Below are 13,373 nucleotides of genomic sequence, written 5' to 3' on the forward strand. Positions count from 1 at the left end.
TTCTAATTAGAATATGGTTTAAAACTCTGTTTTTCAGGGAAAATACTGTTAGTTGTAAGATTTTAAACTCTTAACCTAGACTTTTTTTACTTACACTTGCAATTATCGTGGACCTAGGTTTTTTAATACTTGATTAAACTTATTTCTGTCTATATTGTTAATTCCGGTTCAAAACTATGTCATCATCGCAAGGCGAGGCACAAGATGGGTCTCCCACCTTAAATAAAAACCCACCTCACTCATACCAAGAGCCTCTAGCAACTTTTTATCTTTCCACTTCATCATCCCCTGCTGGTTCTGTTTCTTCCTTAAGCTCGGGCGCTGGCCATAGTGCCAATAATACATTTCATAAAAACCAGAATAATCATCAGACACATGTCAATGACGGATGCATCAATAAATCAACTATATTTTTTAGCGATCCTTTTCAAAAATCTGCACATAATACTAAAACTAAAATATTGGTTTCTGAACCTCCTCCACCTAAGCGTCAAACCCGTTCTTTCACCAACGCACATTCTATTTCTAGCAAAACAGGTCTTACTGAAGGACTACCGAAAACTGAATTAAGACGGAAGACTTTGTTTTCGACTTTGGCACATACTCCAGCCATGTCTTCATACACCTATACAGCAACTAGCAAACCTATAATCCGATCATGGGCCTCCAGCTCTCATAATGGGAGTGATACCAACGCCAACCCCAACAGTACTAGTGCTTCTACTTCTACCGCTTCGACAACTCAAAATGGGATCCCTTATAACACAGTTAATACCCTTAGTGGCTCCTATATGAATAGCTACAATAATATCAATGCCAATGATGATGGGTTCATAGAACCTAGAATGCATGGCTCGACTGTATATACAGATTCTGTCGACTCATCATCTTCCTCTTCTCAACTTCATGCAATTACATATAACAATCAACATGTTCCAGTTCAAAGGTCCGCCACTTCTAAAACCACTTCCCACCCAACACAAAGTCCTTCATTAGAAATGAAAAGTTATTTAATCTGCGACAGTATAATTACTGATCTTCTAAAATCAGAGCCAAACTGTACGGTAGTGCAAGAAGATGTTGAAATTCAAGGCTATGAAATTTATATTGTGGAACAATGGGCTTGTGAACGCAAACTTAACCGTGTGATAGTCAGTTATACAGGAAACCCCACGCATAAAGCTTTAGTCAATATCGTTGCCCTTCCGCATGAAAAGGCACATACACGGTCTGCCTCTAATACATCACCTCAACTCAACCGGCGAAAATCCATATTTTCTCATTTCCCAGAAACGGCTTGCAGTTATTTTGAAGAGCTTTTCAATAACCATGCGCATCCAAAATCAAATGATAAGGGTATTATTTATGTATCAAACCTTTCATCTTTCCCTTCCAACTTGAATCTTATCAGGGTTCCTAACGGAAATCTTAAGATGGTATGGAATCTATTTGGAATCAATGAAAATCTCAAAAGAACAGGTTGCAGTGGTCGTTCAGTTCTTTCGCTGGCGATACCTACGGCAACTAGTGAAGACAAATTTCGTCAAATTTTTAAAATTCACGAAAAAGTACACATATCATACGCTGTTCGCGAATTAATAATATTACTTCAATTAGGCCTTTTTTATTTTGATTTATTAAAGCCACAGTACATTGACGGTCTTTTGTGCAATGAAACTCTGAAAGCCGCTAATACATGGTGGGATCGATATGGCCTTATCCGTTTTCAAATTAGGTACTCAGATCGTCAATTCTTACAACCCCAAACTGTTGCTGGAATCATAGGTGTTGTAACAGGTGTTAGAAACCGAATTGCATCTATTCTAGGCAATTCTAAAACCTGTAAGGATCCGTTTGATATCGAATATTTTTTGGAAACTGTGAGGCAGTTTCAAAAGCACCAACATTTGTCACGTACAATGAAGCTTGATCCCAGTACAATAGAAACACTTTATAGTTTGACATCCGCTTCAGGGGGCTCTGGAAATGAATCTAATGTTCCTGTTAACAGCAGTGGTGACAAATTTTTTGGAATGGTTAAAAGCACAGTTAAAGAAGTTTCTGGGAAAACCAACCAAGGTATTACGGATGTTGAAACACTAGATATCAATCGTATGAAGGACTTCCTTCAAGGAGCTCGGACAAGATACCTATGGCTAAATCGCGGCAGCCCTCGCAAGCTTCTACCTAGACATACGCCTACAACACTAGCTTTGGGAATTCCTTTAGATGCGTTTTCTCCAACAGAACTATTGGCAACTAATGAATCTAAATGGGCTATTCCACGCCGTGGTCTTCCCAGTTCAAAAAAAATCACAGATGTTCCATCACATTTATTACCAGTTGAAGACCAGAAATTGGTATCCCCTCCAGGATATTTAAACCCACCCCGCGTGAACTCTCCTACCACGTATATGCCAAATTCGGAAAATGAAAAACCTTCTGAAGGATATTCCACCTATCATGGTAGTAATTCCATTAAAAATAATGATCATATTGATCCATTGAGTGAACGCAAATCTGCCGGTGAAGAGTTTTCCGATGGAAGAAAGCATAACTCTTCTCATGAAGGTCGACCTCGAAGTTACCTTCGAGATTATGCCGGTTCATATAATGAATCCGCAATTGAAAGTTCAGTTGAAAGCGTAAGCGACACGGATGCTAATGACCGAAGTGATATTTATAATGATAGTGATTTTGATGAGGCAAATGCTAGTAATAACAATACATCATACAGCAACTTTAACAACTCTGAAAATGGAAACCACGTTTTACAGGTATTTGGCGATTTAGATAAATCTAAGGAGCGTGGACATTCGTTTGATACCGATGGAAATACCGGAATTCTTTTTTTTAAAGCGAATAATAGATTTGAAGAAAGTGAAGGAAATAACTCATCCTTAGAAACAGAAATCAGACCTGATAACGATGGTTCCATTGATTTTCATCGTGATCATAAAATTGATGGTATTGAAAGTCTTATAGGTCGTTTCCATTCTTCCTCAAAAAAGATGGAAGAAGCACTTTTGAGCGACTACCACTATTTCCACCAGGGGAAACATAAACGAAACAAATCTCGTACAAAATCAGACTCTCATCATAAAGATTTATTCAAAAAATATATGAGGGGATCTAAGCATCGGGGACACAGCGATGGAGATGATCCATCTTTAAAGGTAAACTTTGATGACCATTTGCCTCCTGGCGAGTCTGTGCAGGGGTCATATTCTGATAGTTTCCTGTCTCCTGATTCTATTGAGCCCGATGGGGAGTCTGATTCCGCAGATTTTGATTCATTTCTAGACCCTAGTAAGCCTGCAGATGATGAAAATGAATCGGATATATCTAAGGTAGATGGAATAGATATGGAAGGTGAAGGTGAATATGATGCCGATGAGGAGGACCCAGATTATTTTTTTGGGGAGGAAGAAGATGGACGCCCAGCAATTGATATGGATCTTTCATCTGAGCTTTTACGTGTCAAATCTGAGCCTGCTTTGTTTTCAATGGTTTGGGGTCAACCAAAAAGTGCCGATGAAAACCAAAAAAATTTTAAAACCAAGCAATCTAAAGACTCTTCTTATTCTATTGGTACATCGTCGTCGTCATCTTCTTTAAATGAATCTCCTTCATCTATTTTGAACACTTCATCAACATCTGATTCACAACGTCCAATTTGGCAAACAGTCACTTATCGCACTATTCGATCGCCCTCTCATAAAATTGCAGTTTTGAAACGCAGTCAGTCGTTTTCTCTTATTGAAGATCATTTGGAGTATGGGGGTGTTCCTCACACAGGACCTCTTGAGTTTTCTCGAGTTCCTATCAAAGTTTACCGGAGTTATCAGGTATCACAAGCATTAAGCTTCAAGGTCCAGCAAAATCTCAATTATTTTGATCATGAGCGTATTGCTTACAATATTTTGGACAATAAAGTTCGTAATGTGCTCGAAAACTCACTGCAAACTAAAACCAAGAATATGAGCACAGAGATTCAAAGCATTGTTCAAAAGGAAGCTGCTATTAAAAAGGGATTGACAGAATTGGAGACTCTTACAGCACGACTACAATATGAGGCTAGAACTTTGGATCTCAAACTGCGTGATATTGAAGAGACTGCTCTTTCTTTCACAAATAAGGTGGATAGTTTGGAAGATCGGATGCGCAAGCTCAATTATGAAAACTATGTTCATGAAAACAATGATTTGACTCGAATAAAAGGTCGCAAAGAAAAACAATCTAAAAGCCGTAAGCTTAAAAAGCGTACGAGTAGCTCCAACATAAAGTCCAATGCTTCCAGTAGTAGCAAAAGCAAATCACGCAAAAAGGATGCTGCCACTCCAGCGGAAGAGACAACATTATTTTCAAACATTAAGTCTTTTTTTTGGGGGACTTTAGCAGCTACTATTCCTGGCTTAGCAGCTAATGACAATCAAGAAATTACACCAAAAAAAAACCGGAGCATTACCCGAACTAAGTCTTCTAGTAGGTCTAAAAAGAAAAGTCGGCAAGATAGCCAAATTTCTTCCGACAGGCAAGTGTCTGTAACTAGTGTCAATGGAAGCTCTACATCTCGCGAAAACAAAGTTCGACGGCGGCTCAAGCTTACAACACCAATTACTCCAATCAATGAGGATGCAGTAGTGACCTCAGAAGACTTAGTGAGAAAATGGGAAACACCATTTGTTACATCGTCTGAAGATGATGATGAAGAAGATGATGAAGAATCATTGGTATATGACGACACAGACGGCACGACGACTGACCAGTTTAGTCCAAGTGCCAGCACTACTGTGAGTTCGACCGCAAGTCCTGTTATGGAACCCATGCAGCATCGGTTTTCCTCGTCATCAACATCCATGTCTCCTTCACAGCTGCAGCCGTCGCAACAACTGGGCACCCGATACCAACATCACCACACGCACAGTGGAAGCTATTCACGCAGCCCGAGTCATGTGCGGAGCCTGAGTCACGGCCAGATTCCAGGAGTGACGTTCCACGTTCCCCATCAAGTTGGGGTTGGAATGCATACACGATCGCTATCTGGATCACCGCCGGCGCCGTCGCACCGACTGCAGCAACCACAACAACAGCAACATCTCCGTGCCTTGTCACCCAAACCTGGAGTGGTAATAAGCTCACGGTCTCGTGTGGGAACGCCTTCAGAGCCCTCATCATTGCTTGCAGAAAGCTCACATTCGTTGAATACGTCTTGATTTGTAATTTTTATTGACCGTAATTATGATTCTCTTTGGATTAATAATGAAAGAATTTATAAAAAATAAAAAATGTATGATAAACAAAAAAAAAAAATAAGGTCTACAAGTCAATATCATTATCGCTGGTTACATCACTGGGAGGTTTGTGGTTGGCAACCAAGATAGCATTTTCCTCATCATTTTCAACGCCAGTATCGCCGTGGTCCAAGTCGTGACCATCGTCGTCCTCCTCAACACCGTTGCCAGCAGCTGCTACTGCTGCTACTGCTGCTACTGCTGCTACTGCTGCTGCTGCTGCTGCTGCTGCTGCCTCAACGTCCACTTCGGTCGAAACCTCGCCATCTTGTTGCTGTACAAGCACGTCATGTTCGTCATCATTTTCCGCGTGGTTCTGGTCAGCCTCGTGGCCACCAACAGTGTCAACATCAACAACGTCGTCGACATCGCTATCACCACAATTGGCTTCATTGTCACTTGCTTCTGTGTGATCTGAAGATGATGGCCCGTGCACCACCACGTCCTTTGCAGTCAGCTGTGATACCAAATCATCGTCCGTCATGATGCTCTCGGGTATCTGCACTTGCTCCACAACCTGTTCCGCAACGCGCGCAATCTCTTCCATGTCGCGGGCTGCTGCCGCCGCCGCTGCTGCTGCTGCTGCTGCTGCTGCTGCAACCTCCTCAGAGGTCGTCGATGTAGTAACCTCGGTAGTATTTGCGCTTACGCCTACACCAACACCCACGTTCACTAAATCATTAGGGTTAAGGTCGCCTTGTGAAACAGCGGCTGCAGAAACAGCGGCTGCTGCAGCTGCCACAAGCTCTTGTTGGTCTTCGTAGCCAAGGTTTTGTTGAGTGTCTTGTTTCACGTCGTCATCATCATCACCGGAACCTGTAGCTTGCAGCAATGCGTCACGCAAAAGATCACCCTGACTTTGCTGCTGAACTTGTATGCTTTGTTGTTGGTTTCTATCCTTGCCAAGAGAGTTTCCGACCTGTTGTTGTGGTTGTTGTTGTTGTTGTTGTTGTTGTTGTTGTTGTTGTTGTTGTTGCTGCTGTTGCTGCTGTTGCTGTTGCTGTTGCTGCTGTTGCTGCTGTTGCTGTTGCTGCTGTTGCTGTTGATTTTGCACCTGTTGTTGCTGCTGGGCCTGTCTAGTCTGTTGCTGAGCCTGTTGTTGTTGCTGCTGTTGGACATCACGCTGTACAGATGATTCAAACTCTGATTCAATCTGAGGGTCCACAGGAATATCTTCTTGTGATGTGGAAGCAATGCCTTCCATTGGGCTCTGTACTGCAGACCCTTGATTAGCTTGCGATTGTTGCTGCGACTGTGACGATGGTTGTTTGGATGGCACAACACTGGAGGAATCGAGGTATAAATTATGCTGCTTCATAAGCTTTGCACGTGAATCAAGGTCCAAATCATTAGTCTGAACCAGTTGCTGCTGTCTATTACGCTGAAGTAGTTGCTGATGAGCCATCTCAGCAACAGCTTGAGCAGCAATGGCTTCTGCACGAGCACCACTTCCAGGTTCCATATGGCGAAACCCATCATAATCGTGTTGCTGTTGTTGTTGGGACCTTGATAACAGGTCTTGTGTTTGCTGGGCCTGTTGCTGTTGTTGCTGCTGTACTTGTGATGCAAGACCACTCAAGTGGTGAAGAGGATGGTTTTGGGTCATTTGTGTGGTTTGCGAGACAGATACCAGCTCTGGGTTAATTGGCTGGTTAATAGACTGTTGTTGCTGCTGTTGCTGTCGCTGCTGATCGATGTGTCGCTGGGCCTGAGAATCAAGTTCATGATGGACACTGTGTGTAAACCCAGAAGAAGAACCTTGATCAGAAGGCGTTGCATGGTTGTGCATGGGATTGCGCTGAATGTGCTGGTGATGATGAGGGGTGCCCATTAAAGAAGACGATGCAAGAGCAACGACTGAGTTATTGGACGGGGTAGAAGAAGCGGTAACAAGACCATGATGGTGGCCGTGCGGGGTATGTTGGTGTCCACTTGGACCGACGCCAACGGTAGACATGTCCATTATAATAGTTTCATTAGGGCCTGAAGCATCTGATGTTCCATGCTGTTGCTGTTGCTGTTGCTGCTGTTTCTGCTGTTGCTGTTGCTGCTGTTGCTGTTGCTGTTGCTGTTGCTGCTGTTGCTGCTGTTGCTGCTGTTGCTGCTGTTGCTGCTGTTGCTGTTGCTGCTGCTGTTGCTGCTGTTGTTGTTGCTGTTGTTGTTGCTGTTGTTGTTGTTGCTGCTGTTGATGTTGATGTTGCTGCTGCTGCAAATGTTGAGACTGCTGCGAATGTTGGGCCTGCTGGCTATGGGGTGGTTCGCGGCGAACGCGTTTAGGTGGCGGGCGAGTTGTCTCTCTACATTCTGCACAGTTTCTAATGGCCATACCGACGGTTTCTTTAATGCGGGTCCAATGGTATCGTTCCGCAATCTGAGAAGTTGTTTTGTTGATACCTGCATGGTTCAGGTGGTGAATCTCTGTTGCAATTTGAAGCTGACGAACGGGGTCCGAGATGACCTCTCTATCCTTAAGCATAAGTTTTCCATCGAGAAGCTTGTAGTGAGCAGCTGAGGAACGAAGACGAGACTTTTCCTGGCGGTCAGATTGGGGTGGATAGCGGCCCGTTTCGAGGTAATACTTAATTTTGTCAAAACGCATTTCAATAAAGTCTTCCTGGGCATCGCCCAAATCACGACCGTAAATGATAGCATCAACGGCAGATTCATGGCCCTTGAGAATTCCGGCCTCCTTGACGCGGCCAATTCGCTTAAAGTTAAGAGCTTCCCAAATACGACGAGCAGCAATGTTTGTTTCAAAGACTAGGTTAAAGACAGAGTAAGAATAGCCGAGCTTGGGGGCCCAGTCAAGGTAACATTCTGCAAGTGTACGGCCAATACCCTTTCCGCGGATCCCGGCATTAACGAGAAAACCAGCGGTACAAATGTGGGAGCAACGACCTGGGTAGTTTGGTTTGACGTAAAAGGTTCCAAGGCATTCTTTTTCCCACTGACGGGTCTGCTGGATGGTGGGCGAGTCGCCGAGCAGCATGACGCCAGCAAAGGAGCCAAACCAATAGTTTTGAAAGGTATCAATATGAAGGGTATCAAAAAGAGGGTATGTGTCTCCGCGCTCGATTTCCATGTTAAACTCGTCACAGAGAAAGGCGAGAAGACCGAGAGGAAGCTGCTCTGAAGGAGAAATAGGGTAGATTGTGGCGGTAGTCTCGCCATCCTTAAGGAGGATGGTTAGAGGAGCAATCTCCGGGACCATAATGTCGGGTCGGTAGTGAGGAGGTTGCGTAGGGTCTTCCAAAGCTGCAGGCATGTTGTAAGAAGATGGTTATGACGCGTCAAAAACGCCGTTAAGGGGTTTGAAAGTTTTAAAAGAGTGATGAAGTTCTATCTATCATTGTTAGTTAGCATGAATATATAATAGGAATATTTTATAAAAAAGAAGAGGACGCGGTTTGTTTTCATTTATCCGAATGTTATTTTCCTTACTTTACTATGAAAAAAAAGCCCTCACAGAGGGAGATGATCAATGATGAATATATACGGGTAGAAGATAGGAAAGGGAGTATTACTGAGCACGCCCCGGTAGACTTGAGGACGTTTTTTGGTTTTTTTGGAGTCAAAGATTGTTTGTTCGTTCGTTCTGGTAAAACCGCTCGGTACGAGATGTTCGAAGATGGGCGGGAATGGCGGTGAGGAAAGAAATAAAATTTTTATTGGAAAAAAAAATTGCTCTGGAAAAAAAAAAAAAATTTAACATTAATTAAATGTTATGTTATGTTATGTTAAGGGCTAGGTTTATATTTTTGTAATATTAACTTGTAATATAAAGTTAACCACGTGTTGTTGTATTTTAGGTGTGCTATTTTAATTAAGATTTTTTTTAACATTTAAGAAAGTTAAGTGTACACTGTATCTCATGCGAGTTCAAACTGTTGAAATGCCTCTTTCATAATGAAAGTTCGTCTCTATAACTTGGTGATATAGGTGTGGCCATCCACTCTGTAGCATATCTTTGAGCAGCTGTACACACGAATGATCTAGTTTCACTTCTCGTTGAGACTGATACTTTAATTGCACATGGGCGTGATGTGGTTAAGATTCCGTGATACGTCTAGCAAACAGTATATAAAGCTTTGTCTGTGGTGAAGGAATACTTGTATTCATCGGCACTACGAAACTAACAGGCCATATTTGAATTCTTATTTTTTCACTTCATATCATTATATATATATATATTCTATTTTATTCTATTCTATTCTGTTCGAAGACCGTCTCCGATAACCTCTATTAATGTCTATAACTTCAATATATATATTCATTCACACTCTCTGGATCTACCAACATAATTATGTTAGTCAACAAACTACCTTTGGTTACGCCGCACCATGTGCACTAACTTAAAACACACCACACATCAGCTCATCTGGGTTTGATAGCCGCCCAGAGCCGCATGAGAAAAAACAAAGGAGATTTTAATTTTCATTCTATAGGATTCCAAAAAGGCACTTTTTCTACATTTTATGGTCTAACAAATTTATACCAACTGCTTGCCAAAAATGATGGCATCGACAGGCTTGTCATAGCCCTTGAGAATTCCGGCTCCAGGAACACGCCCAATTCTTTCAAATCCAAGATTTTCCCAGATTCTCACGCTGTACTCATTCGTTTCGTAGACCAAATTGTACACGCTGTAAGTGTATCCAAGCTTGGGAGCCCATTCCAAGTAAAGTTTGCCCATTGCGGAACCAACCTTGAGAGGAGACCCACGCGCTAAAGAAGAAACAAGAAAGCCACAATTGCACACATGAGACGAACGACCAGGATAGTTTGGAAGAACATGGAAGGTGCCGAGGAAAATAGTGCCCCAGTCGGCGTCGCGCGGGATTAATGCTGTGGCCTTGGCATGGGTAGACTTTGCATTTTCTTCCTCGTGGTAGTTTTCATAAAGATGAGACGGGTCCGAGGGTGTGACAGAGGCACTAGAACCGGGGACGGCGTGCTGACTGGCTGCAGTTTTCTCAAACTCAGCAAGAGTACCCTTGAGCACAATGGCGGTAAAGTCGCCCATCCAGTAAGTCTTAAATCCTTCTGGGGTAAGTGGAGACTCCAAGGGGTAGGTCTGGCCTCGCTCAATTTCCTCGTTGAACTCATCTGTAAGATGGGTTAACAAAGACAATGGGATATAGTCTTGGGACGTCAGAGGGAAAGCCACAGCGTGGGTTCCATCGGCAAGTGTAAGTTCTGTGGGGACCAGTGGATGGTTGAGGGTTTGTTCGCGAAGAGCGGGTTTAGCTTCAGGGTCACCAAAAACAGAGGGCATTTTTTATTTTATTTTATTTTAAAAGAAGTAAAATTAAAGAAACAGAATATTTAAATATTTATTTGAATTAAAAAAAAAAGGGATTGAAGAAGAAGAAGAAAAAAGTAAGAGAGAAATAGAGAGAAAGAGGAGCTATTTATACTTTAGAATAGGCGCCAGTCATTATGACTGTAACTATTAAAGAAAGTAACTAACTTTCTTTAAAGACTAAGCAATTAATTTTTTTTTTGTTTACACAACATACTATCATGATCATGATCATGACCATGGCGCCATCTTCTTTACCTTTATAGGTTCAATACGTTAACAACAAAAACAATTCGGAATCATTAACATATTTATTAATTAGTAAATCACGTTTAATGCTATGAAGAGGAAAAAAATAAAATAAAAATGAGAAAAAATTTACACCAGAAAAATATATATAAATATATAAAAAAAATTAAACTTGAAATGTTTTTTTTTTCTGTTTTAATATTTTTTTTCCTTTTTTTTTTTTTTGAAATTTTCAATTTTCAATTTTTTTTCTCTCTCTCTCTTTTTTTCAAGAAAAACTTGGGAAAGAATTAAAGTCTTTCAGTAAAAGCCCTTTTCAATTGAAAGAAGAAAGAAAAACTTTCAATTAAAAGAAAAATTAGTCTTCTTAAGTTTTTTTTTAGTCTTTCAACCAGTCTTTCTTACTCTTTTTCGGTCAAGACCAAAATGCAAAAAAAAAAAAAAAACTCATCAAATATATCCCATGAACCTTCTCAAATTATTATTATAATATTATTATTATTATTATTATTTTATAGTCATCGTAATCATCGTCATCATTTAACATTTTTTATTTGGGAAGAAAAACAAAGGGTCTGTAGTCAGCAGCATCTCTTCGCTGGGGCGAATAAATGATAGGCTTCTTGTCTTGATCAAAGTTGCGGAAATCAACAACTCGCACAGGCAACTCCGGGACAAATCTGTAAATATTGTGATCAGGCTCACCTGGACGAGGAGATGCATATGGTATCAAATCATTGCTTCGCAATAATTCCAGTTGCTTTTCATCAGTAGTCATCCAGACCTGGTTGTAGCGCTTGTCATAGTAACGGTATTTATTAGCAATGTAAGCTCCTGGTTGAGATGCCAATGCTTGAGCGGCGGTCTGGTTTGTTGTTGCAGGAGCCATGTCTTGGTAATAGTCACGTTGGTACCGTTGTTCTTCTAGGTAGTTGTTAATTTCTGCTTGAGGAACAGCGGCTGAGGTAGTATTTTTATTTGAAGCTGGTGGAACAACAGCCTCGGCAGGAGGAATAGAAGAGGCAGCGCCAGCGCCAGTACCAGTACCAGCAGCAGTGGCACCAAGGGCAGTAGGAGTACCAGAAGGACCAGCAGTGATTGCTTTTGTGTTATTGGTATTGTTTGCTGCATTTTTAGCAGCTTCTTGTTCTTGGATAAACTTTTTAGCTTCTCTTTCTTTACTCAACTCCCATCTCAGGACGGTCCAATCAAAGACATAATCATAACGATAGTTTGATCGGTTAAAAAGATCGCGAATTAATCTGCGAAGATACACATAGTCGGGGAGATCGTCAAAGCGAAGAGAACGGGCATAGTTGAGGAAAAGAGAGATTTCAACTGGAAGGCCACGAGTGAGGACGTCTGAAGAAGTGGACATTTTCTTTTCCATAATACGGTCGTACTTTTGCTTCTTTGTTGTGGCCTTGAGGCCTTGCCAAGGAAGAGAGCCGCGGCAAAAGTAAATAAGCATATATGTGAGGGACTCAATGTCATCGCGTCTGGATTGCTCAATGCCGAGGTGAGTATGAACAGAAGCGTAACGAGCAGTACCGGTAAGGTTTTTGTGTTCTCTGTATGGAATGTGGATATGGGTTCTTGGATCTCTAAATTTTTTAGCGAGACCAAAGTCAATAACATTGACTTGGTTGCCTCTGCGGTTGAGGCCCATTAAGAAATTGTCTGGCTTAATGTCTCTGTGAATAAAAGACTTTGCATGGATAAATTCGAGACGGCAAATGAGCTGGTCTGCAAGAAGAAGAACCGTCTTGTAAGAAAACTTTCGGTTACAAAAGTTGAAGAGGTCCTCTAGGGAAGGACCCAAAAGGTCAATGACCAGGGCATTATAGTCGCACTCTGAGCCGTACCAGCGAACAAAGGGGATACCGACACCTCCGACAAGAGCTTTGTACACTCTTGCCTCGTATTCTAGCTGGGGGTGACGAGCGCGGATAGACTCTAGTTTGATAGCCACTTCTTCGCCTGAAATGATGTTTGTACCAAGGTAAATGTCTCCAAAAGAGCCTGAGCCGATTTTGCGGCCGAGACGGTATTTTTTTCCTACCCGGAGGTCAGTAGACATTGGTTATAGAAAGATGGTTAAAGTGTTGTTGTTATAGTTGTTGTTTTTCTGAGTGGTAGTAGGTCAGGTGGGTATTACAAGGGGGGTGTGAGGGGGAAGGGGTTGAATTAGTAAAATTGTGATGATAATTATAGCTATAAAAAAATTATAAAAAAACAGGTGTCCAGAATAGAATAATATATATATATATATATGATGTAGCCTAGCGAGAGCTTATAAGTGCTTATATATATATATATATATATTTAGATAAAAGGCTATAATAGTAGTGAGAAACTTTTTTTCAAAAGGTTTTTTTTATATATTAAAAACAGAACTTGGAGGGCGGCTAGACCACCTAGAAAAAAAAGTTTTCAATAAAAAATGAAATAAAAAAGAAGGTAAAAATATGGGAATTCAAAGAACTAAAAAAAACAAAATGTTTTTTTAAAGAATTAGAAGAGAAAAG

The 13,373-nt window shown here is 41.4% G+C and overlaps 4 protein-coding genes across 4 annotated transcripts; 1 reads left to right on the top strand and 3 right to left on the bottom strand.

Annotated features, from left to right (window-relative positions):
* Nucleotides 1-176: 176 nt before the first annotated feature.
* Nucleotides 177-5,216, top strand: SAPINGB_P001781 (uncharacterized protein; the record flags this gene model as incomplete). Its single annotated transcript, XM_031996501.1, has 1 exon — nt 177-5,216. One exon carries the CDS (start codon nt 177-179, stop codon nt 5,214-5,216), a length of 5,040 nt encoding a protein of 1,679 aa, XP_031852392.1.
* Nucleotides 5,217-5,319: 103 nt separating this feature from the next.
* SAPINGB_P001782 (uncharacterized protein) lies at nt 5,320-8,559 on the bottom strand (the record flags this gene model as incomplete). Its single annotated transcript, XM_031996502.1, has 1 exon — nt 5,320-8,559. One exon carries the CDS (start codon nt 8,557-8,559, stop codon nt 5,320-5,322), a length of 3,240 nt encoding a protein of 1,079 aa, XP_031852393.1.
* Nucleotides 8,560-9,783: 1,224 nt separating this feature from the next.
* On the bottom strand, nt 9,784-10,569 carry SAPINGB_P001783 (uncharacterized protein; the record flags this gene model as incomplete). Its single annotated transcript, XM_031996503.1, has 1 exon — nt 9,784-10,569. One exon carries the CDS (start codon nt 10,567-10,569, stop codon nt 9,784-9,786), a length of 786 nt encoding a protein of 261 aa, XP_031852394.1.
* Nucleotides 10,570-11,395: 826 nt separating this feature from the next.
* SAPINGB_P001784 (uncharacterized protein) lies at nt 11,396-12,925 on the bottom strand (the record flags this gene model as incomplete). The annotated part of the gene is made up of 1 exon (XM_031996504.1): nt 11,396-12,925. One exon carries the CDS (start codon nt 12,923-12,925, stop codon nt 11,396-11,398), a length of 1,530 nt encoding a protein of 509 aa, XP_031852395.1.
* Between the last annotated feature and the right edge of the window lie 448 nt (nt 12,926-13,373).

The sequence above is a fragment of the Magnusiomyces paraingens genome (assembly GCF_902498895.1).
Source record: "Magnusiomyces paraingens strain CBS 517.90 genome assembly, contig: contig2, whole genome shotgun sequence".
In the NCBI taxonomy this organism is placed as follows: domain Eukaryota; kingdom Fungi; phylum Ascomycota; class Dipodascomycetes; order Dipodascales; family Dipodascaceae; genus Magnusiomyces; species Magnusiomyces paraingens.